General features: G+C 42.0%; 2 protein-coding genes across 5 annotated transcripts in view; both read right to left on the reverse strand.

Moving 5' to 3' along the window:
• Window positions 1-3,039: 3,039 nt before the first annotated feature.
• Window positions 3,040-4,213, reverse strand: LOC128439080 (paraneoplastic antigen Ma2 homolog). Its single transcript, XM_053421904.1, has 2 exons — window positions 3,245-4,213; window positions 3,040-3,123 (listed from the first exon to the last, which is right to left on the reverse strand). Exons 1-2 carry the CDS (start codon window positions 4,211-4,213, stop codon window positions 3,040-3,042), a joined length of 1,053 nt encoding a protein of 350 aa, XP_053277879.1.
• A 3,648-nt stretch (window positions 4,214-7,861) lies between these two features.
• LOC128448728 (multiple C2 and transmembrane domain-containing protein 2) overlaps window positions 7,862-26,337 on the reverse strand; it is a 37,768-nt gene continuing 19,292 nt past the window's right edge. For 3 of the 4 annotated variants that reach the window (XM_053431768.1, XM_053431536.1, XM_053431601.1), the window contains 19 exons: window positions 25,968-26,110; window positions 25,304-25,380; window positions 24,114-24,228; window positions 23,927-23,959; window positions 22,209-22,379; window positions 20,343-20,473; window positions 19,889-20,075; window positions 18,574-18,667; window positions 18,380-18,482; window positions 18,131-18,233; window positions 17,840-17,941; window positions 17,661-17,735; window positions 16,748-16,867; window positions 13,716-13,829; window positions 12,463-12,504; window positions 10,638-10,747; window positions 10,243-10,352; window positions 9,712-9,809; window positions 7,862-8,827 (listed from right to left, as the gene is read on the reverse strand). In XM_053431768.1, coding sequence (XP_053287743.1) covers window positions 8,780-8,827; window positions 9,712-9,809; window positions 10,243-10,352; window positions 10,638-10,747; window positions 12,463-12,504; window positions 13,716-13,829; window positions 16,748-16,867; window positions 17,661-17,735; window positions 17,840-17,941; window positions 18,131-18,233; window positions 18,380-18,482; window positions 18,574-18,667; window positions 19,889-20,075; window positions 20,343-20,473; window positions 22,209-22,379; window positions 23,927-23,959; window positions 24,114-24,228; window positions 25,304-25,380; window positions 25,968-26,110 — 1,976 coding nt within the window. In that variant the 3' untranslated portion in view covers window positions 7,862-8,779. The remainder of the gene's footprint in view (window positions 8,828-9,711; window positions 9,810-10,242; window positions 10,353-10,637; window positions 10,748-12,462; window positions 12,505-13,715; window positions 13,830-16,747; window positions 16,868-17,660; window positions 17,736-17,839; window positions 17,942-18,130; window positions 18,234-18,379; window positions 18,483-18,573; window positions 18,668-19,888; window positions 20,076-20,342; window positions 20,474-22,208; window positions 22,380-23,926; window positions 23,960-24,113; window positions 24,229-25,303; window positions 25,381-25,967; window positions 26,111-26,337) is intronic. The other variant, XM_053431687.1, reaches the window with a different exon arrangement.

Here is a 26,337-nt window from a genome sequence, read left to right on the forward strand (position 1 = left end):
TGGCTTTCAACACCAGTTCTCTGAACCCGCTTGGTAGGACAAGTTGAGTCTGTTCTTTTCCGGAGGGCCGCTTGCTTAAGCGATGGAGTAGCCCGTCCTTCATCATTAGCTTCCCCATCTCTTTTTTAAGACGAAAGCTCTCTGGGCTAGATCCATTTTCTTCCGGCCATTTTCCATTTTTAACAGCTTGGATGGCAAGTCGGATGGCTGTATCATCCTCTTGAGCTTCTATCAGCTCCTGATTAGACATCTGTCCCAAGGATTTCAACTCCAGGTGAATCGGGAATGCAAAGACATCAGGCACGCATTCAGGAGAAACTCCCAACTGATCTACGTACCTCGGTGGACTGCCCGCAGTACCAGGGATGCAGATTCGTTTGCAGATGGATCTCACACCAGACTGTGGTATGGTTGTCCATTCCTCGGAACTCTCATCAGACATGTTCCTCGAGAGCAGGTCTGCGTCTATGTTTTGTCTGCCTGGTCGGTACTGGACATCGAAATCGTAGGTAGATAAGGCCGAGAGCCATCTGTGCCCCACAGCGCTGAGCTTGGCGGTCGACAGCACGTACGTGAGCGGGTTGTTGTCCGTACGTACGGTGAATCTGACCCCGTACAAATAATCATGGAATTTATCCACAACCGCCCACTTAAGGGCCAGGAACTCCAGCTGGTGAACGGGGTAGTTCCTCTCAGATGTCTTCAGCTTCCTACTGGCGAAGGCAACGGGCCTCAGACCCTCACTGTGCTCCTGATATAGGACGGCGCCAAGCCCTTTCAAGCTGGCGTCTACATGCAGGACGTATGGCTTGTTGGGATCCGCGAAGGCCAAAACAGGTGCATGGGTAAGGCAGTGGATAATCTTGTGGAAAGCTTCAGTGCAGGACAGGTCCCATCGCTCACCAAAAGGCTCGGACTCTTTGCGGTAAGTCTTTGTGTTGTCTTTCTCCGGTTTCTTGCCCCTCTGGGTTGGAGCGTAGCCTTTTGTGAGCTCAGACAAAGGCCTGACGATGGCTGCATAATTGGCGATGAAACGGCGGTAATATCCGCAAAATCCCAAGAAGGATTGAAGAGTCTTCAGGTGCGTAGGCTGTGGCCAAGTGGTAACTGCCTCTATCTTGGATGAGTCAGGCGATACTCCATCTGCCGACACGATATGTCCAAGGTACTTTACCTTTGGGAGGCAGAACTGACATTTGTCGACCGAGATTTTTAATCCAACCTCTGCCAGACGATCAAGAACTTTAAGAAGTCTCTCTTCATGCTCTTCTAAAGTTCGGCCAAATACAATCAGGTCATCGAGGTAGACAAGGACTTCCAGCAGATTCATGTCACCCACAGCCTTCTCCATTAATCTCTGGAAGGTGGCTGGGGCTCCAGTTATCCCCTGCGGCATCCTCTCGAACTGGAAGAACCCCAGCGGACAGATGAATGCCGTCTTTTCCTTATCTTCCTCAGCCATAGCAATTTGGTAATAACCGCTCCGCAGATCAAGAACGGAGAACCACTTGCTTCCGGTCATCGAATCCAACACATCATCGATACAGGGTGTTGTGTACTGATCGGGGATTGTTCGGCTGTTCAACAATCGGTAGTCAATACACATTCTCACAGCTCCAGTCTTTTTGCGAACAATCACAATTGGGGATGCATAAGGACTACGAGACTCTTTGATGATCCCCGCACGCAACAGTTCCTGAATGTGCTTTCTCACGTCTTCCAGGTCAGCTGGGGCCAGGCGACGAGAGCGCTCTCTGAAAGGCCGTGGATCTGACATCCGGATCGTGTGCTCTACTTCCTTCGCCAATCCGACATCCCATTCGTGAAGCGAGAACACCTGAGACCTTGTGGATAGCTTCTGACGGAGTCTCTGTTTCCACTCCTCAGAGACAGGTGAGTCTCCAAAGTTGATCAGATTCGGGTCAAACTCGTTGTCAGCTGTCTTGGACGGAGAAAGGTGAGTAGCTGCATCTGTCAGATACATATGCCCGATAACTGTTCCCACTGGTATGACTGTCTCTGTCATGGACTCATTTTGGACCAAGATTCTGAAATGGCTGACGTTCACGTCTTTGCTGAGCACCACCATTGGCTGAAGTAGCACACCAGCAGGGAGTGGCGTTAGGGGAGACGAGTCCACCATCAGGATCTGTTTGTCGACTTGGTGTTTGTACTCGACTTTACAGACTGCACTGCAGTCACCACCAGGGGGCAGAGTCAGTGGGCCAGGGCCTTGCCATAACACACAGCCGATATCATCATCCTCTTCCAGGGCTGTGGTTGTGTTGTCTCTGTAACACTGTATCCCCAGTGTCTGTGTGATGTCGATGCCGTTGTCTTTACTTTGCTGCACAAGACGTCGAATGTGACTGGCATTGGTCCCCACAATGACCGGAGTCTGGTCTGCAGTTCTGGGCTGGGGGCAGATAAGAGCAAGGATGGTCACTGTCTGGTCGGCACCTGCTACCTTTGCTGGATATTCAACGTCGACCACTACGTACCCACGGTAGGGATAACTGCCCTCGGATTCACTTAATCCCCACAGAGCTAAACCAGACACAGGGCGTATGGGAACATCAGACAGGTAGGTTTGGTACCAAGACTCGAAGATAATGGTAACCTGTGACCCACTGTCAAACAAGGCGTCACAGCAGTGTCCATTTACTTTCACAGGTACGATGCTGGGTGGACCAACCAAGCCTTCAGGGATGCCAGCCGGTTCCGATGCGGTAACTGCACTTTTCTTGACCCCACAGTTTACTTCACTGGCGGTGGAACCACCAGACTGCTGTTTGTCTTTTGCCATCTTTAAAGCATGAATTAGCTTTCTGATAACCTTGGCTTGATTTTCAGGGTTGTGACACTTGGTGGCAAAATGTCCGCTCTCACCACACCTATAGCAGAAATTCTCCTCTGACTTTTTCGGTGTTCCTTTGGGTGAGTTGGAGAATTGTTTTGAAGCCTCCATGGTCGAAACTGCAGCGTCCTGTTCAGACATCGTGTTGCTAGTTTTCTGCTTTAGTCTTTTCAGCTGTTTTTTCAATGCAGCCAGCTCGGCGTCCTGTCGGTTCTCGGGGCCAGGCGGTGAATGGATGGGTGTAGCCTCCCTGTAATCCTCTTTGACTGGAGTGGATTGGGTCACCACTGTTGCAACCATTGATTTCAGTTCTTTTATTTCCGCCTTTAAACTCTGGATCTCTGCTTGCCTTGTATCCACTTCTTGATTAACATGCACTTGGTGTACTGAGGCGCTGAGCTTCTTTCTAGAAGTTTCATACTCTTCCTCAGCACGAATCTCAGTCAAAAGCTGTAGAAAGCTTGGGGGTACAGCCTTCCTTTCTCTCAAGCGCAGCTGGATCAGCATCAGGTCTGAATCGATAGCACCTCTTAGCAGTTGCTCCAGTCGGGCTCGGTCCATGCAGCTCGCAGGAAGACCACCTCGTTGAATCACTTTGGCAAGAGACCTCTCTAAGCGTCGAAGGAAATCTGACAGTTTCTCTCCTTTTTGCTGTTGCATTAATCTGAAAGCAAAGTAGAGATCATCACCGGACTCAGCACTTCCAAAAGCACTTTCAAGAGCTTCCAGGTACTCTTTTGGGCTGGCGTCAGAATGTGTGTGTCGCACTGCTTTCACAATTTCTAGTGCATGTCCCTTTAAACTTCCAATAATTCTGCGTCTTTTTTCTCTGTCAGAGCATTCAGTCTCCTCCACCATGAGCCATGCCTGCTCTAGCCAATGGTCAAATGGTTCCTCACCTGGCAGCGTTGGTAGGGCTCCCGAGAACATGCGTAGTCGACCATAACTCCCTCCATCAGCTGGCTTAGTTGTCTTGTCCAACAAATCTCCAACAGCGCGAAGGATAGATTCAGTGGAGTTAGTGGGCGGGGGTGTACTGGGGAATAATGATTGGAGGTCCTCCATTGTTTTACCTTCAGCCTGCAGCAACCCTTTCAGTTTATTGTTAAACTCTTCGGCAGCTGCCTGAGCCTTTCCTATGATGATAACAGGCCACGCCTCTCCACCATCATCTGGTTTAACCTCAGGAGGAACACTCTCTTCATTCACAGTCTCTTTACTCTCACACAAAACCATCCGTTGGTTTAGTCTTGCACTGAAGTTTCTCCCACGGACACGCACTCGTCCAAAAGACTTGATAGTTTCCAGTGTTGCTTCAACTGCACTGATCTCTACTTCTTCTGGGACGATGGTCATAATCGCATGTGTCTCATCCAAACCCTCACCACGGCACCAGCGTTTTAACTCTGACACTAGTTCTGTTCTTTCCATGTTAATGCTGTTTGTAAGTTAGGTTAGCACTTTAATTAGTTACTTTGCCTTTAACGCTTTAACTTTTTTTTTTAATGAGAAATCCAAAATAATCCCAGCGGTGCCTCCATTTTATGTAGCGCTCCCCTTGGTAGTCATGGTGATAAGGGCAGGGCTTTTGGGTTCTTTATCAACTATTTTTAACCCTGATTAACTCAGTTTTAATGTTAGTTTTGAATCTCTCTTTTCTTGTTTTAAAGTACACACATGAACTGTTTTTAACTTACTTATAAATTCACCTTTAACCTGTTTTTCATAAAGATGTTCACCCCTCAGGTCTCTGTGTATTAAAGGTAAGTAAATGAAATACACCACACACGGTTTTAAGAAAATAAGTTCTCAATTATTTACTTATGCAATGATTAATGCAATATAACAATAAAATAAAAATATAAATGTTCTTTTTGTCGTTAAACCTTCACAATAAATTCCCCTTTTTTAAGGTAAAAACTCTGAATTGTCCCTTTTTTCACAGGAAACACAACAAAGGAATTATACCTCTTTTGCAAGAAATGTAATAACTGAAATAACCCTGTTTCTTCTTTTCAGGTAAACACAGTAAATAAAAATATCCTTTGTTCTGTTTTAGTGAAACACTATCACAAATATTCACAGATATCAATAGACTTTTTAACCCAAAAATATCAATGCAGAACCTTCAATTCACTCAAATTCACTGAAATGCAATATGTGGACCCACACACCTGATAACTAAAGCCGGCACTTATTACTTTACTTCAAATAAACCTGGGTACCCCTTTAGTGCATCGGTACAGGCCTGGATGTCGCTTGGGATGGGCTGGTGGTTGGAGAAGAGGTGAGTTGAGGAGAAGATCCGTCCGGAGGAAACGAAACCCCGTCACTGCCGATGTCGCGGTGTTCGCTCGTCGTCTGCAGCTCCACGCTCCTTTCCCCACAGTCACTGCTGAATAGGTAGCTTGCTGCTAACTCGTACAGTCACTGTGAGCTAAACTAGCCGCTGTGTTAGCTTCTAGCTTCACGTCGTCCTCATGGTTTGAGTAATCCACTCACACCCACAGGAAAATCACCACTGAGTCCTCTGGAGAGTCCGGGTTGAACGCCTCCACGACTTGGTCACTCAACGTCTGTACAACAGTCTCTTTTCGTTACTGTTCTTCCTACATACTCCGCGTGTCCTCTCTCTGCTCGCTCCGCCCTTTTTCTCCCGTCCCGAAACAACCTCAGAGGTTAGGTTCCGGCCCATCTCAATTAACCCCATACATGCTGGTACATATTACGTTTACAGATACATTATACTTCAAATAAAACAATAAACACATAATATATACTTTTAACTGTTTTAACACTTCTATAGTATTTTAATGAATTTCAACCTTTTTAATCACACTATTTATATGCTTGGAAGAAATTATATTACTTAATATTTTTAACCGGGTTACATGTTGATTGAATGCAAAGTGATCTGGCCTTTGTGACACTGGCGCCAACATTAATACCACTTGGACACATTGAGGGAGGGGGGGAAGGTCGTCTATTGCCACTTTAAATTCATTAACCTTACACTTTACTTTATTTATTTCTCTAATTGAAAGCAGAAGTTCATTGAAAAGTGTTTTCAGCTGCTCAGGTCAAACTGTTCACTCAAACCCTGCAGTCTGAAAAACTCCTCTTGATCAAAACACATTAGCAGTTGTTAGCCAGAGGTCAACAGCAGTGCTGGTTATGGTGATTCCAATGCTCAGAAAAAAGTCCTCATCATTCGATCTATTATTATGTGTGCAGAGAGAAATGAGGGTTAGAACACAGAGGATATGTCTAACACTGCACAAGCAACTCTATAGAGATAGAGCGGGAAGTACACTAACCAGGAGGTTGGCGGGTCGATCCCAGGGTTGCCCATTGGGCAAAACACTGAACCACAAATTGCCCCTGACAGCTGTGCTACTCAAGTGTGAGTGATGTGTGATAGAGATAGTGCTGCACATAATGAATGAGAGTGTGAACGGGTGAAGCCCTTTGAGGAGTCATCAAGACGAGACAAAAGCCAGATGCAAACAGACCAGTTGCTGGGTAAACCACACTGTAGAGCTTGATATGATTTAAACAGGGATTTAAACAGAATCTATCTCAAAGTGTAGGTCGAATCAAATCTCTGCTTTTATTGCATGTTCTGTTCCACGATTTCAAACCAGCAGCAGCCTGGTGATGAATAGTCACAGAAATAGAGACAGAGAGAACCACAAACCAACCAACTGGGCCGTCGGTGTAGAAACAGCTTCCTGCTGCTCTGCAGTTTGCTCACTGGCAGAGTCCTATGTTTTCAATCATCCCACCAAACAAACCACCCACACATATACACACAGTACATGCTGCATGTAGTTATTACAGAGTTGAGAATGACTTAATGGTTAATACTGGACGTTTACGGTCTGTACAGAGCCTTATATGAAGCTCCTGTCTCTCTACACACACACACACACACACACACACAGCTGACTGCTCTCAGTTCAATACCAAGTTGTAACAAGTCTTTTGAGACCTATCAGCTGCCGTATTTGTGGCTCATCAGAATGCATGTGCCACATCACATTAGTCCCCACGTGTGGACCATGATTTTACTTGGTAATTCTGAAGCGTCTCGCTGCCTATACATATTCATGCTGGGCCTATAAGTGTCAAATTGAGTTGTCCTTCCTGTGTCCTTGACAGCGGGTTATTAATATTGAATACTTAAGTCAACATTATAACTAGATGAGGAGATATACAGGTCAGCCGCTGCCACGTTCTCCACACCCTCCGTCCTCCAGACAACTGACAAATGATCATATTATTTGATATGGTGCAGCACTGTGTGGGATATTAATTAGTATATTACAGTTAAAGGATATTTAGTTCAAGTCTGTTGAGGAGTTGTTTCTTCTTTAACAGTGAGAAAAGACATCAGTTAGACTCAAAGCTCTGATTTCTCAATACGTTCATGTGCTGGACATTTTTGGAGCTTCAGGTATAAAACTAGCTGATTCTTATTGTATTTTGTGAGAGAAGTTTTTCTATAATTTTATTCATTTCTCTCTGCCCACGCGCGCCGACTTAAAAGCCATAAATCCCAGGGTATTGCTCTGAGCGCCAACATCTTAACTATTCCAATTCTCCAATCCCTAAATTGGTGCGGCTGTTGTTGCTTGTGGCTGGTTTTTAAAAACCCTGCTCCTGTGTGGTGTGCAGCCGTACCGGAGGTTTGTCTGGCTGCTGCACTTGATAGGATGCTGGCTCCAGGCATCTCATCACGGCAGCTGAGAGGAGGTCGCGGAGGTCCTCCTGCTCTTGGCGACGCCCAAGGGCCATCTACACAGCGGGGAGCCAGGGTGCCAGTGAGGTCTCGAGCAGCCTCGCCTCGCTTCATGAAAGCCTAATGAAGAGAGGGGGCTCGGAAACTGTTTTTCGACGCCCACAATCCTGCAGCACAGGAGCATGGAGAGGATGAAGAAGCCGTGCAGGGGAATTCAGAGACGCAGAACAGAGCAGAGACAGAGAGGAAGACAAAATATGATACACTGTGCTATTGTTTTTGTTTATTGCTGTTAGAAATGAAAACCAGTCTTCATCAGTGACTGTCATCAATAAATAAAGTTGAGTGAGTACAAACTACAGTGCATCCACTGTGAGGGACCTGTGCATGTAAAGATAAATCCATATCATCATGTTGAAGGAAAATGAGTCAGTCAGTACTGAATGAACACAGATGTTTATCCATTTTCAATATGAATCCAAGCAATACAGGCATATGATGCAAGCTATTGGCTACTAACATTGATATGTTGCTGTTTAGATAGTATAGTGTGAAAGGTTGTAAAAGGGATTGTGAACTGACATTCATTCAGATTTAAAACCACAAAGTCCATGCACGTTAAAACAACTACTTTATGTTATAGGTAATCTATTGTTTTATCCCAGCTACAATTTGTGATTTTTAAAAATAGTCAATCATGTATTTTATAATGAAAGTCTTCACATTTGTCAATGTAGAAATATAGACACACAAATGTTGCCAAACATATACAGTCAAACAGTCATATACAGTTAAATACAAACTGATGTGTCAGTTGTTTTCAGGAAAACAAAACATGGGACTAGGAAAATACTACATTTTAAAAAAGCAGCCTCTGATTAAATATCTAAAAGAATAAACTGTACATCCGCTGAAACTTTGGAAGTTATTTCACAACTGCTCCAGAAATGCACAGTGGACACATTAGTAAAAATGTGGTGAAGTAATCTCTGCGGGGTCTTTGGCGTAGATGTCTTTGGTTGAAAGGTCTTTAGGTGCGTGTGGATATGAGCGCTGCGCAGCTGCGCTCTCACCACAGCAGATTAAGATTCAAACCTTCCACACACCCTGAAAACAACAAAAAGTGACAATCTGCAGATCCACTGGAGATGTGTACAGAGCAGCGGCAGCGTCAGGTCCGTTTACTGGACTTTCTTCTTCCGGGTGCCTCTCACCTCACCGAACTGAACCTGCAGGAAATGAAACAATTTATCCATTAAAAGTGAAGGGATTAGTCTTTTTGGAACATTTAAATTCATCCATCAAATAATGTTTTATTCCATTACTACAGCCCAATACTTTATTTACTTATGTAGTGTAGCATGATGTTGTGCATTGACTGACTATGTCCTGTTACAGACGAACAGCAGCAGTCAGTGGTGAGAATGCAGAGAGTCAGACACAGACCCAGGGGCATGAGAGAAGGAGAGGGACGACACAAAAGGGGGTCAAACAGCTTAGAGAGAGCAGGAGACAGAGGGTGAGGAGGAGAGAGGACGGTGTATAAAAAGAGAGGGGACAGAAGGGAGAGTGGGAATAAAGGAAGAAAAGAGGTCAGCACAGATGGAGGAGGAGAGATTTCTTCTGAATACTTTATACTGTTAAAAAGAAAAATCTGGTTTTTGGACACAAGGCAGCCATTTTGGGCCTGAACTGCAAAATCCCGCAACTTGAATTCAGTGGGAGGGGGGGCAATTTCTATACTAAAGTGTTGTTTCTTCTTCAATAGAAGATACATTCAGTTAATTATAATAGTTCTTTCTGGTTGATGAGAGCTGGAGGAGCCTCAGCGAGCTGATAGTTGACAGTTCACACTCGTGCTGGGTTCAAACAGGAGACACCAGGAGCAGCGTCTGCTGTCTCAGCCTGGGAACAGCCCGCGCTGCAAAGACCTCCACCAGGGATGTATCATGGCCAAAACACAACAGAAATTATACGAGGCTACGTAATTATACAGATGAAGCTAATTATACATATAAGAGTGAGGAATGCCTGGGAGTTGTGGTAGTAAAATGCAAAGCCAGCGGGCTCTGGGATTTTGGGCTTCCTGGCCGGTTGATCCGGCGGGGCTTACCTTCTGCACATCTGAAGGCACCCTCGTCAGGAAATCAAGCACCTCATTGTTGTCGATGCTGTACGGGTTCCGTAGTTTCTTGGTGAATTTATTGATGCCTAAAACAGAAATTCACACCAACATATCATTAACAGGAGTCTGTTGTGGCTGCACTCTTTGTTTCCACACAAACAAATCCCTGCAGAGGAGGCACACGCTGTCCAAGAAACAACACTTCTAGTACTACCTGAGTCTATTGTCCTCTCGTTTTACTTTCACTTTACACACTGCAAGAGTTACATTGTACACCCCAGTCATTCAGCTAGTATCTTCAGTCATGTTAACAATAGAATGTGTTTCAATTCATCATTAAAATCGTCATATATTGTACAGAGATAAAAGGGAAAAAGTCAAAGCAGAAAAATATATAGGGAGAAATAATCATGTGAACTTGTAAATCCAGTAATTAATAGAATGATAGAAAATAACAAAGTAGAAGGATGTTTATGAGACAAACCCTGCGACAACAAAGCATCAGTACTTGAGACTCACCCCATATTAAAACCACGTATCTTATGGGGATGAAATATGTGAGGACTGCTCCGATGGTGAAAACCAGGAGGGCCAGAGCCGACAGGAACGGCACAGACCAGTTGAACGTGCTGACAAATGAAGATTAGAGACATCAGTATGTTTGTTCAAACCTGATTCGTTGATTGAACATTATCATCCACTAATAATAGATGTGAGTGAGGCCCCTTCTTTTTATATATATATATATATATATATTTATAATAATTTTTGCATTGGACAGTGAAAGAAATGTTGGTAAAATATTCAGTACATTTAAATACAATTGAACAATTTCCATCCTTTTTAGACTGTGTCCATAAACATCTGAGATCCCTGCAGCTGAAATTAAAATGAATATTTGTTCAAATTCTTACTTTTTAATCCTCTCCCCGAAACAAGCGATCGTGTCCAGCAGGTTCTGAAGTGTGATGATGGTTTCTTGTACCATGTGGATTTTCTCCATCAGCCCTTTCCTCTCTGACTCCTGTGTAACAGCAAACAACACAAACACATCTCAATTCTTCTCCTCTGTCTGGTAGGTGTTGGTGGTTAATTGGGCCAAATGGATAATTTTTTCATAATCAACATACAAACAGATTTATCCACAGAATTAAAAAATTAATAAGTGGCAAAAGTATAAACTCTGTATCTGTATTAGTATTTCAGAACAATTTAAACTCATGCACTCATGAAAATGATTGCTGATTGAAATTACATTTTTGTAGTAACACACTCTCCAAAAAAGATGGTATGATACATTTTGTTTTTACATGCTCCACTTTTAAACTGCAATTCAAACTATTTTGAAAAGACCAAATACTAAACATGTGCACAGAGAAAATGATTTGATAAAAAAAAAAAGAGTAGAAATATATTCATTTCTCCCAAGTCTGTCAGCTTTATTTAACTTTGTTTCACAGTGTGTGCGTGTGTGTGTGTGTGTGTGTGTGTTGTTTTTATACAGCTCAACTAAAACTGACTTTATTCTGAATCTTAAAACTCTTGAACCTGTTTAGTTAAAATAAGTTAGTTTATTTGTGGTGGTAATTTGTCAGCTCAATTAAAATTAACTGATCTTTGGTCCATTTTGTCTGATGAATTTGATTTTAGAGATATTCTCATGGCCACGGATTTGATTTCAGCAACACTTCAATGAGTCATGAAAGTTTGTCTTTTTGAAGTGAACGCTCTTTAGAATGAGACTGGACTTCACATTAAGAAAGGGAAGGCTGGTCCAGACCCCACGAGGGACAGACGACTATAAAGTAAAACAGAGGAGAGCAGTTCCTCTGAAGATGGCTGCGGTGAGAGCCAGACTTCAGACAGACCCGGCCACATGCTCACATCAAACACCGAGGAGGGTTATAGGACTAGAGAAAGGGGACGGGGTCTGTGGGGATGTTGGACTGGTAGTGGTGGTGGCTATGATTGGGGGAGTGTTTACTGGCTGAAGCCGTGGTCTTTGTCACTATGTGATCTCTGTGATATGCGTTCGCCTCTGCTTGGAAACAGTGGGCGATCGCTGGCTCAGTGCCATCGAGGACGAGCCTGGGAACAGATCTGCAGAGGGGAACAGACCTGGTATATTCCAGATGCACGGTGACTATCAGTCTGAAAAACCACATGTAAGACAATTTAGCTTCACCTCACACAAATATCCATCATTGCAATAAACCACTGCAGGGTCATGTTCCCACTGGAAGCAGCATGAGAACCGCTTTACATCAGCCTGACGCAGGCCATTCAAAACGTTTACAATAAACTGCTGCCGTTCTACAGAAATCTTCCATTGGCTAAAAGCTTTGTAACACTCTCAACGCAAACTGTCAGGAGGAGCTTAGAAAAAGCATGTCTAAGTGCTGTCATTAGTTCCATATTGATGGTATTATAGGGCGTGTTAAGCTCAGGGACTTTCCCCAAAGCAGCAGAATCTTTCTCCCCTCCCCTCTATTTGCATATGAATGTGTCGTGACATGTGGAAGCGGGCCGATGAGGTCTTCATTAAGCCCAAATGTCTTCTACAAACCACAGGTTTACAAAGAAATCCATCCAGATGTTGGCAGGAATCAAAATGCATCAGATTTGGTAGTGAATAAAGAGCTTAACAAAATGGATCAATAACAGGTTATAAACAAATTCGACTCTAAACATGAAATACAGATTCAACAAAATGGGAAAATACAAGCCACACGTACGCACCTTCTCATCATCATCATCCTCATCCCCCAAATCCATATTATCCTGGGAACATAAGAATCATAAAGGAGAGGTGACATTCTCATGGTTCCAAGATTTTACATGATAAACTCATCACGCCTCATCTCTCTGTGTGTTAACTCAGTGGTGACACCAACATCAGCTTCTACACAACCCCAGCATTGCAGGACACAGCAAACTGACAGGCCTCAAAGTGAAGGTCAGACAATGGTTACGTATATAATATTTTTATCATAACATGACTATCAGTGAGTTGCTCAAAGTGACGAACCCACAGAGAATTATCAGCTGAATACAACTCAGCGGTACAGAGTGTTCTGTTGTCTTTTAGCTCATGGTTCTGGTTTTTCTGTCCACAACTTCACCATCTCTTAACTCTTTCTTGTGGCAGCAGCAGGCAGCTGAAAAACTCTAAAACCCTGTGGTTGCATTGGACAGACAGAAAAACTAGCTCATGAACATAGGTGAGACGAGAGGATATGAGGCAGAAATAGAAGGTAGGTGAGTATTGAATTCACATTTGCTAATGGACCAGAAACAGAACAAAAAAAATGCTAATGTTGCTTTTTCTGATGCCTGCAAACTCAAAGAATATAAGTTAATATGTGTTCAAAATCTGTTTGGGGGTGTCATTGTGTTGCATGTAAGTAAAAAAGATGGGATAATTGATTTTATCTATGAGTAATATTCCTGATTATTTCAGCCAATAGATCTTTGTTTTGTCTGGCCCTGTGATACACTGGCTGTCACCTGGGATTGGCTCCAGCTGCTCTTAAAGGATAAGAGGTATAGATGATATAATGTAATGTAATATAATATTACTTAGTCATGGATGGAAATAAATATTCATTAAAATTTATATTTAATGAGAAATCACATTTATATCTTTGCACTTACTCTAATTCAGAATCATTATGTTATCAAACTTTTGTCCTATTTTTGGTTATTCACTTAAAACAGGAAAGAATTATGAGTTTAATAAGATGTCTATAACATTTAGACAGGACTCAGGTCAATAAGTAGAAGTGGACTGCCGAAAAAGAAGGAGTGTTAACAAAGGACAAGCACTGCAAATTAGCTGAGGATATACTGACGTGTTGCGTTAGTCTATTCAATGTGTTATTTTATTATTTTGTGTTATGGAGAGAGGTGCAGCTAGTTGCTATGGAAATGAACCAGCTTTTTAAATCGCCAAAACAAAATAAAGACGGACGAGGCCGACGCTCTTCACTTACCAGGTCATGGCTGATGGGACCGTAGCGGATCTGGAGGTAGTTCCTCAAGATGAGCAAAACCAGGAAGAAGGGCAGCATGTAAAACTCCCAGTACCAAACTGTCACCACAAACACCTGCAGGCAGAGGGTCGCAGAGGTCAGACAGGAGGGTGGTGAGGGGAGAGAACTATTAAGTCACATTCAGATACATTTCTAATGAATCCCCGCCGGCTGAAGCTTGATCCACTCCACGACTGATTACATAAGCAGTGATGAAGCTGATGCAGGCCGAACTGCTGCTATCACAGCCCAGATTCCTACATACAGATATTCTGCAGACACTCACCAGGATCGACTCTACCTCCATTTGCTTTGACACTAACAACCTAAGCCTAATTGCTCTCATCTTGTGTACATTGGTGGACTGTCATCCCAACCATAATGGCACTTGTGATGAACATTCCACCTGTGTCTGTGCGTCTCTGGTGAAATGAATGACAAAATAAAGAAATATGGCTTGTGATGTCTGGACTGCACGGCTAAATGGAGCTATAAAATAATCCTGTCAGAGAGGCAGCGCCGGCCAAAATGGCAGCAAGCCAAAAGGCGTGGGGGGGCAGTTTACAGGTTTTTAAATGCTAATAAAAATAGAAGTGAACATCTGGTAAAGACATCACTCTCCTCTGAGGCACCAACGGACATAAAAGATGGCAGATCTCCCCCGCTCCCTCTCCTCCTCCTCCTCGCCTACACTGCCGCCGCCACTATCGGCTTTAATGTGCAAAAAGCCAAGCACGCTCTTGTCTGTGTTATCAGAAGCCAAACCAGGGCCTGGGAGAGGAGATGAAACCAGTTCCTCACCGAAAGGGTTATATTTTATTAGCAAGGACCAAGCTGGGGACAAGGGGGGGAAGCCAAGTCACGCTTTGGTGGAAATGTATACTCTGCCCGTAAAGATTGTGATAACTGCAGCGTATTTCAGGTTGAGAGGCATTACAGAGTCTTCAACAGCAAAAGGAGGGATCTGGAAATACAATCCAGATCAGAGAAAAGAAAAAATGTGAAGGGCTACCAAATGTAGGGGAGAGCTACTGAACTGGAGGGAAGCAGCACATTATCTGAATGCAGCAGGATTTCCACACCAATTATTAGGGAAGGGTTTGCATGACACAGAGGTAATCCAAGAGCACTTGATTCACTGAGAGAGGAGGGGGTGTGCTGAATATTTTTCTGAAATCATTGACTGGTTGGCAGTAATGACTGGATGCCAACTCATTCCCAGGGTTCGGAAAACATAAGAAGAGCCTCTTTGTCAGGACCAGGAGACAGAGGAGTTGGAGCTGTCTTATAAAATATGTAACAAGATAAATTAGCATTAATATACATTTCTTTATATTATGGGAGGACGGGAAGGAAGCCCACTGCTGCCTCTGACCACGTGGGAGTTATGCTGCTGTTCTGCCTCTCAGCATTGTGTTGTTGTTTTCTTCTTCTCTGTCTTACTTCTTAGAAAGCCTCTTTGTATTTTGGATGACCCCTCTCCTGTTGTTTGTTTGGGTGGAGGCTGCGGAGAACTGGAGGATGGGGATGTGCAACTTGGAAATCTCTCGTTGCTTTATTGTTCGATTAACAGTACAGATGTTGTTTATTTTGAAAGACAAAAATTAAATCAACAGCAAGGCAGACCATCCAATAAAATAAAGCGAGGAAGGTCAGTGATGTATTATGCTGTAGTTCAGAGGGTAATGCACTGACGCCACCGGGACTGAACTGAGATAACCTGCACTTAATAAGTTGCACTTACAGGGAAGCGCAGCAGCTAAAGCCATTTGCACGAAGGTGTGTGACTCGGATGTTGCAGGTGGTTTGTCACAGTATCCGGTTGTGTACAGTGGAGCTTTCAATCATTTCTCTTATGTGGTGGTATTAGGCAGGAATCTAGTTGTCCTCAGTGGGGCTTAAAAAAAGCAGGGAGCATTAGTGTGAAAACAGGAGTACAGATGGTACTGTATTTCCAACCCTGAGATGCAGTGGGAGGATGTGTGTGTGTGTGTGTTCATGCTTGTATGTTATAATTTCACTGTAATATATGTGTGCGTGTGTCTGAGATCAGGCAAATCTACAGTATAAACCCTAAGAATTAACACTAAATATAAATAAAGAGGAGACTTGGTATTCTTCAGAACTATTATAATCATATCGTTTTTTGCCAACAAAAAGTGTTGTTTCATTGTGAGCACCTGTACATGAACTGTGGTACAAATATTTAACTTGAAAGCAGTTTCTGGTTACGTACGCCCTGGACCACAGAGCTCCAAGATTATAAGCCACATGCACGACTCCAAGCTAAAACCCAGTCAGTGGCTTGTGTTCAGATCTGTGCTGGTGTAAAGTCTCACTTTACCAGTCTCATAAAGAAAGCTTCAGATGCTGAGAAAAGCTTTAGTGCCATCTACAGGACGTGGGCTGTAAAAACAAAAAGAACTCTGAATGACCTTGATTGCCTGCATCGTTAATGCACATCTTGCTGCACGTAGTTTCGATGGAGCTTGATCTGAGAGAATTAGTCAAAAAGATCAGCAACCATTTCAATAAAAAGATAAGGGTTGTGATTTTGTCTTTACACATGTCTAACGCTTGTACTGAACAACGGACTCTTAGAGAATCTGTCTTATCTACGAAGAGCCTTTTAATTGGAAATCTGTCGGTAAAGAGGGGTCTAAGTTTAACTGAGCACAGATTGGACAGAGGGTTAATGAGTTGTCAGGGAAGTAGAACAAAAATAGACCATCTCGACTCCACTGGGACTCTACTCTCCTCCAGCTGAGGCTTAACTCTGCATCCCTGGTACACGCAACACTGAGAGCCTCCACGGCACACAGAGCCATGGACGAGCCTGCGTTTTCTGCTGAGCTCAACGCCGCATTGATTAAGATTCGAGCTGGGAGGGTTCAAGCAGGGGTTGGACCAGACTGCGGTTGTCTTCCGAAGCCTTGGAGGGAAAACAGAGGAAATGCAGATAAGTGTGTAGATAAGCAGTTAGAGCACATCACCAGGAAGGCGAGCAGGCTCCTCTGAACGCTCTCCCACTGGAAGCAGCTTTTGATGTACTGCAGCGTCGACATGATAGCCCTGTACAGTGTCTGAACACGCAGTACGTTCCTCGCCAGAGCCTGAAAGACACAGATTATAAACATTAATATTATTTTATTTTTTTATATGGATAATAACACACTAAATGATGATTACGCTCTAATCATGCCGCAAAGGAAACATTCCACTTTGAGCTAGTGAAACAGTGAGAATAGCTGGTGGGTTTTGGCATGAGCCATTGTGGTCAGGGGGGCAGTAATCTGACCTGATTTTGTCAACCAAGACTTTCAACATTTAAACAAACTGAAAACCTGCACGGTACAATCCGGGTCCTCCGTGTGTAAGCCAATTTTGGCGTTAGCGAACAACGTATTGTCTCGCAACAATGAGTCTTTGTGAGGAGTACAGACAGTCAGGCACCCCGTGTCACAGCCTGTCATGCACACTGTATATCAAACTAATGTAGAACAGTAGACAAGAGCTCTGTCACAGTTGGGGTCAATTAAAGCTCAATTCAACTAATTTGTGGGCAAAGTGAAGCCCTGCTTCTGGAGTTGCTGCCTTTTAGAGAAAATCACGGCTAAAGGTATTCATGTGCTGATAAATAATATGCTGATAGTCGTGCCACATTTCTTCTCCCTTTCTGCATCCATAAGCTCTTTAAACGATTAGTCAAGCATGAAACAAATACAGAAATAATTTGTCTAGACCGCCACAGTTTGTTCCTTCTAACTTTTCATTTAATGGAGTTTCAGAGTGAAAATGACCTGTTATCTTTATAATGAAGCCATCCACCACTTACTTTCTTAATCAATTGTTTTGGGGGGGGGGGTTAACAACAGTTAACCACCATGGATTTAACCTAAAGTTTACCTTTTTGGAAAATTTGGGATTATCCTCAATGAATCTTCTCTCTCTGGGTTGAAAGGTTTTTATGCCTGCTCTGACCTGATCAAAAGAAAGAAAAAAAAAATTAGTACAGAAGCATTGAGAAACAGACAGAATCAGGTCCATACTTTATATCCATCACGTAAGTTTCAACCTTTACTTACAGGGTTAAAAATAACATCCAGCTGCAGAGTGATGCTCCCCTTCGACAGGCCACCTAAGTCCTCTTTCTTCAGTGGGAAAGTGACCTGCTGTCCCTGGCGGATCTGCAGGACAGAAAGGGCATCAGATGCTGAACTCGGCCATGAACCTGTCCATCAGTCATGCTGGATTACATCTTAACAGGTCTTCAACCCACAGGGCTGTCATCACCTTCTTCACTTTCATTTAGACACAGAGTGTTAATAGATAAGTCAAAAGTCTGTATGATGGACTCTTAGTGAGGTGGTGTTTACCAAGAGCAGGGGGATGGCAACTTTTCCCAGGAAGTCTGGCGCCTTGTCTCCATCCTCATCAAAAATGGTCACCACCAGCGCTTCATGAATGTCTTTGACAGGGCTGCGATAAACAAGGTCAGGGGATCTTTACAAACCGGCACTCACAATAGAATCAGGTCATAATTCGTCAACTTGCAGTAAAACACACACGTGGTCCAAGTGCAAACATCAGGAGGTATTTATGATAGAAAAGATAGTGAGACTGACAATGTGAAGACTTGGTTCCACTCTGGGTAGAGGGTCTTATAGATGGTGTGAGTCTGAAGTCTGTCATTCCCCAGTTCCAACACACAGAACGGGTCACTCTTTCCTGCAGAACATGACACAACATGTGACACAACACTTTAACGCTGGGGTCCTGCCGGCCACTGCACTGAAAAAACAACATGACATCAACGCACCGTTTAAATCAGCAGCCAGTAGATCTGTGGCCTTGATAACTTTGACTTGAAGGAAACCAATGTCTCTGAGGTTTTGAAGGGACTTTTTCAAACTCTGTGGACAGGAAGCATGAATTATTTAAAATTATCATCAAATTAATGTGAAAGATTTTCTTTCCATTGCAGTACAGGAGTGAGAAAACACTAAAAGCGTCTAAACATAATCTATGTAGAGAAATGATTCACAAAAAATCTTCATCTTCATTCAATCTTCATGTCTTTATCAAGAGCTGAAACCGTTGTTCCTAAGCCTCAGGTTACTATTAAAATCGAACAGAAAAAAAGCGAAACCTATTTGCACACTAAAAATGTTTTCCTAACAGATGTAGGCTTGTCGGTATATGCAGTTTTTTCCCCCTCAACAAACTGCTTAATAGACTGAGCACAAAGATCCTTTTACATTTTGAATGATGTACGGGACATTGTGACGTCTAGAACAGACTATTTGCTGAAGGCATGAAATGATTGAGGTTAATTAGAATTTTTTTCTTCTTGAGTATTTCCCTGAGAAATCCATATATTCTCTAATAAATTTAAACAATCAAACAACTACTTCAATCACTGCATTTTCATTTTTAAATGTGTTACAGGGTATAACCACTAAAATTGTGCTTTGCCAAGGAAAATGGTTGCAATCAATGTAGAGTAGGCTATGCATGACTTATTTAATAGACTAAAACATAAAAACCATGGTCATTTGCACGGCCTTTGATAACAATGGTTAAGGCCTGATGCAGTGGCACAGTATCTGTGGAAGGGTTTATTTCTATTGGACCATTCCATACTTAATTCAGCAGAGGGGATTTTTTAATATAGTCCATTCCAAGCAAGTCATCGCCTGTCATTGCTAGAAGCATAACATCCATCTGTATCTTGAAAACCCACATTTTCTGAATTCCCTACACAGCGGCCTATTTGATGTTAAAATTAGAATTTTATAATTATGTTAGATTTTATTATTCAGCTCCACACTGACAGAGCAGGATACCCTGTTACAGACTCTCAGCACTCAGATACTGCCATCTTTTGGTCCTTCAACACAGAGCAGAGGAAATGCTCTCTTCAAACTTCCCTAATATTCACTCTATAGACACTCAGACTATCTTGTCTGGATTTCTTGTCATTTTTAAGAAAACTGTAGGAAACTATTACTTTTATAATAAAATTGAATAAACATTGAGGATGAGGGCTGATATGGATCAAATGACAGAGGTGTCAGGTAAAGTGACACTTGAAGGGAGCATATACAGACGATACACAGGACAGAAATACTGACAAAGTTGTCCAGCTGGTTCTGTTGTTCCTGAGGTTCATCGAGAGGTGCAGCGCACAGATCTGAGATGGAGACGCCGCTGCACGTGTTCAGCATGAGCAAGAAAACCAAACGTCCCCTCCCCGGTACCAGCGAGTGTGTGAAAAGCTGCTTCTGATTGAGAGGGACATTGGATAGGTCCACTTCACACCTGCACACACAAACACACAGCACAGTCAGGCACACTGTGGCATGTATACTATCTCTTCTTTGATATCTCAGTCAATGCATTTACAGAATTATACTTAGGTTTATATTTATTACACGTGAACAGTTATTCACAAGGCATTTCATGGCCTGGTGAGACGCATCATTCGTTTTTAGACTCATGAAATAGACCCAAGTCTTGTGTAAACTGAGCCTGTGTGTTTATATGTGCACAACAGATGACATGTCACAGAGCTGAATCCAGACTCACGTTCCCAAACACTCCTCTGTCCTTCGTCCTTCCTTGGACCAGAGCTCCACCTCCAGCACTCCTGGACTGTCCACGAACTGATTGAAGGTGAACCTCTCTCTCCACTGAGGCTTCGCCACTTTGCAGTGATTCTGAATCAGAGAGAGAGCGTGAACATTATAAGATGCTTTCACCATCATTTGTGTATACTTTAAAACAATGACAGGAGCCATTTAGATTCAGGCAGGCAACATCGCCTCAATAATCTCCTTAATATTGTCATTGTAGTAATTCAACTTATGCTAGATGTTGTTAAAGTTATTATTATTGTAAAAGTAAAATGTAAAAAACCATACAAGATGTTAGTGGTTGTGCAGATGTGCTCGCACAGCTCATATTTATAACAATAACTGGTTGAATTATGTTAATTTTACCTGTGTTGGTAAATGTGATTTTCCCACAGACTAGAGTGTGAATGTTTGTTGCTTAGCAGCATTCTAAATTTCCACTGCTCATGAAAGTCTAATGACTAATGACTGTCACTTTGAACCTGCATATGAATAAAGGAAAAGAAAAGGAGCAGCGCTGCTCATTAGAATGCAGCCTGGATGTGTAATGGATGATGTGGCAGAATAGTAAGATAACCATCAACGACAGCAGCCACACAACCAGCAGCACAAGAGAGTGAGCATCACTGTGAGACACCAGCCAACTGTCTGGAGGAGCAGCAAAATGAGCTGGTGCATTTGATTTTATACACTAGAAATATTTTTTTAAGGACTCCTATTACCTTTAACCTTTGTTTTTCATGACTCCCTTTTAACATTAAGTGTATTCACACAGAGGGATTTTCAAGGATATAAGGACTTCACATCTGCACCTATGAAATTTTTTGTTGACTATTGATATAATCCAAAACACTTCATAAAACACAAAAAAATACAAAACAAGTACATGAATCTAGTGCATTGCTATTGTATGGTAATCTCATCATGCATAAAACATAATATAAAAGTAATCACTTTTTCTGTTATTTGAAACATCAAATTGACCAGTATTAATAACACAAATATAGAACATTTAAATTTCAACTACTATAATGTTATTTGTATAGCCCATATTCATAAATCACAATGAGCCTCATTGGGCTTAAGGTGTGACATCTTCTGGTCTAAACCCTCGACGAGGGTGATGAAAAATTACTTAATTTACTGTGGTGATGGGTCTGACTATGTGAGACACATTTAACAATACATCTGTTGAGCAGCGGATCAGAGTTAGAGAAACAAAGTTTTCATATCAGCGCAACTCCACTATCATGGCTTTGCAAGTCAACATCTGTTATTGGTGTAAAGGTATTACCTGGAAAGGCTACAAATGTATCTTAAGCAACCATCAAACATTTATTTCAACCAAATGAATGAAGAGAGTTTTTACTTGGAACGATGCTAAATAAAAAATATTTCTGCAATTTAACAATAAACCTAAGGGGCTAAACCTATGGGCTCTGTCACAAAAGTAGTGATGAAGGTTAACGACCACTTTCAGTACAATTTTACTGCAGTTTTTGTGAGGGGTAAACTAATCTTCATGTATAAAATCTGTGCAGAGCTTCTAAATTATCATTGTAATGATTATTTAATCTTTTTTCATTTTTTCATTCTTTGTGTAGGCGATACTCGTAGTTGAAAAATATAAAAATAAATATATATTAATTTCAAAATAACAAAAAAATATTATTTAATAAGTGGCTGTGAGAATGAAAAAATAAATTGCAGTCAATTTAGAAGAAGGAGGGTGTTGGAAAAAGGGAGAGGGCTTAGGAATGAGAAGGACAATTCAGGGGGGAGTGGAGTGGATGAAAAGCATCACACCTCTATCCAGTACCTTGCTTTTGAATCTCTGCTCTCCCAGTCTGAAGCGAACAAAGAGCTGACCTCCCGGAGTGTCCACCGGCAGCTCCTGACCCTCCACCAGAGTCACCGACACCACAGACGTCCAAAGCTGACTCTTCTTCAGCGTCTCTGACAGACGAAGACTCTGAGAGGACGCTCCCGACTAAACGTGAGGAGACAAGAGGAGAGGACAACGAGAGGAGAGGGAGAGGATTTCACAACACAAAAATTAAACCAATTCCTTTAAAATGTTCATTTACATTGTTACTCTGTAACACACATTCATTACATAAAGATGAACTACTATATATACACTATTAAAATATAAAATCCTCCACATCAATGTTTTGAACATCACAATCAGCACACTACAAAGATGGACAATTGACAGATGAAACGAATAAGACACCATTATTCCACTTCTCGTGTGAAAATCTATTTCACTTTCATTTCACTGAGAGATTAGGCAAAGCTTTAGCACAGAGCAGTAGTAGTCTCTCTTGCTCTCCTCCATACACAGCACAGTAGGAGACCGAGCCATATTCTCAGATAATAAGCTAAGCTTTCATGAAGAAGAGATAAATTTAACATAGATTTAATTAACACAGATAAAGCTGACACTGCTGTCTTGTCTGACTCGGTTCTGCCTCATGCATAAGCAGAAAATTGTGTGTTTCCATTAACATGCTGCGCTGCATGCACTTGGCAGATGACAATGCGTATCTGAAGCAGCAGGGGGAACATGCATTCAGAGCAATTTATTAGGTACACCCGTTTAGTAATGCAAACACAGTTATATGGCTGCAACTCATGAACGTGCAGACACGGTCAAAGGTTTTAGACCAGGGATGAGGAAAGACGCCTGTTTGCAACATTTGAAGGAGAACTGTCACTCTCACACTGAGAGGTTCATGCAATACTGACAACAGTATCATGTATTCAGCAGCTGCTCTGAGGGCAGAAAAAAAACAACCTCATCTGGGACATAGGATAAAGCCGTCAACTCCCTATGTGCGTATATACATGTATTTTTTACTGTCGTAAAATACTTTAGTCCATCTCTGTATTCCCAGTGTAACATCTGTTTAAAGTTTATATAACATTTATGTTGTTCCATTCTTCAGACTAGATTTATTGCCCTGCGATTGAATGCCTACCTTTGACCACTGAAATCACTTAATATTTCAAAAATGGAGTAGATCCCCTGAAAGCAGACTAATGTTCAAGAGGCCAAAAAAATTTGTGAAGTCACGGTGCCCCTTGACCAACCATATTGAAACAGAAAATCTGTGTCTAAGCGTCATACTGAATTTGAAAGATTTCTGTTGAGGTGTTTTAAAGATAACAAATTCCGAATGCAAATGAGGTCACTGTGACCTTGACATTTGACCTCCACTTTGGAAGGTAATCTGAATGAATCACCTGAAGATGTTTTTATTCGAAAATAATAAATGCATTCTTCTCCTTACATATGACAAGTTTAACTAATAAGCACATGGTATCAGTTTGTTTAATCTGTGCTGTAATAGAAGGAGGCCAAACCATAAGTATGATGGTTGAAGCTCTAGATTCGTCTTTCTGTCGGTCACTATAGCTTTTCCTCTTTTATCCAATAAAGTCTTCTTCACATTAAGCAGAATGGTATGAAATGTTCGGCGTAGTAAATTTAACTTAATGTCTGTCCAGCGTTTTCCCTCCTTCATGTCTTACCCTAAAACTTCGTTTTCGTATTTGTGGCCACCGCTGCAGATGGGAGCATGCATGTTAGGTGCAAAACAGAAACAAACACTTTGGTTAGTAAGAGATACATAGAAACAAACATGTAATATAAGGTGCAACAAACATCTATGGCTTGAAAACCTGCAGTAATTACACAGTACATGTGAGCTTGTCATACATGGCCTCTTTTACTGTCTCCATCTCTGACTGACAGGTTCATGTCCAGCAGCACGACGCCCATGTCCTGCTCCAGGCTGTTTGGGTCATTCAAGGGCAACGACAGCTCACTGATTCTGGAACAAAAATAAAGTACAGTTTCAGTTTAGATCTACATTTGGCCAAACACACACCATCTGATTTCAAACAGTTAGCTACCCTGGAGCAGATGTGTATTATTTGTTTAATATGGGCTGTATACAAGAGCATATTATGGAATAAAATGTGCTAATAAATTACCTCCCTACGGTCAATTACAATCCTGCAGTAATCTTTACTAGATTTGCTGATACAGTGTCGGTAGGGGGCTGTAACATAACTTTATGTCGTTGTAATGACTTAAAAACACCATTGCAACACTATCATCAAAATTGTCCAAAGTAGGCTTCATAAAGATGCAACTTTCTGTTTGGGATGTTCTCCCTGTGTCTGTGGGGTTTTTCTCCAGCTTCCGCCCACTGTCCAAAGACATGCAGGCTGAGGTTGGGTTAACAGGAGACTCTAAATGGACTGTAGCTATGAATGTGATTGTGAATGGTTGTTTTTCTCTACATTTTGATGCTGCGATACAATGGCGACCAGTCTACAGTGTACCCTGCCTGTCGCCAAATGTCAGTTGGGATTGGCTTAAGCCTCCCAGCAACCCTCAAATGATAAGCAGTAAAGATAATGATGTACTGATAATTTTTAAATTATATTTTTTCTAATCTTTAATTATTGCTTAGGAAACTCGCATCCTTAGGCCCTCTGGGTCTTTAGTTGAAATGTCCTCCATTCATAGACAAAATGATCAGGAACCTCTCGTTTAGTAAATACTTATTTAATAGTAAAATCACCTATTCAGTTTAACCTAGGTGATATTTTTTTCTAATTAGCACAACTGCAGCTAATGTGGAACAATAAACTATAGTATGGACATGGCAAAGGTGTTTTGTTGATGATCTGAAGAGCATGTCCATGTCCACTTGATTCTGAGACAAATTTATTTGAACTGCCCAGTGTTCCTGTAAGGTTAAAAGAGGTAAGGTTTTCCTTATGAAAAATGTTTGTTCTGAAAAAACTCATATCTGCATCAGTATTGGTCTCAGACTTTCAGTATAGTTCATGGTCCAGCTGCTTCCAACTCGACAACCAAACTGCTAAGGAACTTACTTGTCCATCTCCAGATCACTCAGGACGACACTGGCAGAGCCCATAAAGTCATCCGTTGTCAGGTCACGGTCGTAGACCTGCGTCACGTCAAACAAGACAACATTGATAAAGAGAGGGAGCTTCTGTGGAACATCATACACCCTGATGAAGGTTGATTCATTACTGTCAGTGATAGGCAGAAACTGAGCAGGCACATGCTCACATAGCAACACAGCACAAACTTTCATTGCAGACATGATTCACTGGAATGAAATGCAGCAGAGAAAAAAAACTAAACGTGCAGGAACAAGCTTGATAGGTGGGTGAAACAACAGTTGACTTCAGGTTAAGTACGGTAGGAGCAAAACTTCTCAAGAAATGATGAATAAAACATTAAATTCATGTTCTGACTTCTCCCATACAGCTGACAAAAAAACCACTGAACTTGTTTGTAACTGCAAATTAAACTTCACTTATGCATGACTCTGCAGACACATCACATGAAGTGCACACAAGAGCCCAAAGCTCTGTGAAATGTGAGAAACCTTTGAATATTAGATGATTCAGACAGATCTCACACCTTTACAGGACATTTTCTTATCCCACGTCACTAACAAGACATTAGCAGGCTCTTTTATTAAAAAACAATGCATTCGTTTAAGCCACAAAGAGTGACAGAATTTACCTTGATGTACAGTTTCTGATTCAGATCCTTCACAGGTAGAGAGAAGGTCTCGTTCCATGTGGGGTTCAGGTTTTTATAAACCACTTTGCTTTTGTAGAACGTTTTCCCATCAAGTTTGAATTTGACGTAAGGGTCACTGGTACCTGGAAATGATAAACAACATCAAACAAGCAGTTTAGATTATTTACTGATAGTTTTAGCTGATTTAGCATCACATTAATCATCACATTTGGGTTCTATTCACAGTATCACAGTGATACTTCATGCACCAAAACATGCGACACACTTTATAATAGGTATTATTTTACTTTATAGGTCACAGTATTTCTCCTGATCTGTGATTTAACATTGATTTGGTTTCTAAATTCAC

Source organism: Pleuronectes platessa, chromosome 1, assembly GCF_947347685.1.
Source record: "Pleuronectes platessa chromosome 1, fPlePla1.1, whole genome shotgun sequence".
Classification (NCBI taxonomy): domain Eukaryota; kingdom Metazoa; phylum Chordata; class Actinopteri; order Pleuronectiformes; family Pleuronectidae; genus Pleuronectes; species Pleuronectes platessa.

Coding starts and splice junctions, on each gene's coding strand:
- LOC128439080 (XM_053421904.1), bottom strand. CDS start 4,213: ATGACCATCGTCCCAGAAGAAGTAGAGATCAGTGCAGTTGAAGCAACA. Junction 3,124..3,244: donor GAAAGAAGCTCAGCGCCTCA/GTACACCAAGTG, acceptor AATCCACTCCAG/TCAAAGAGGATTACAGGGAG.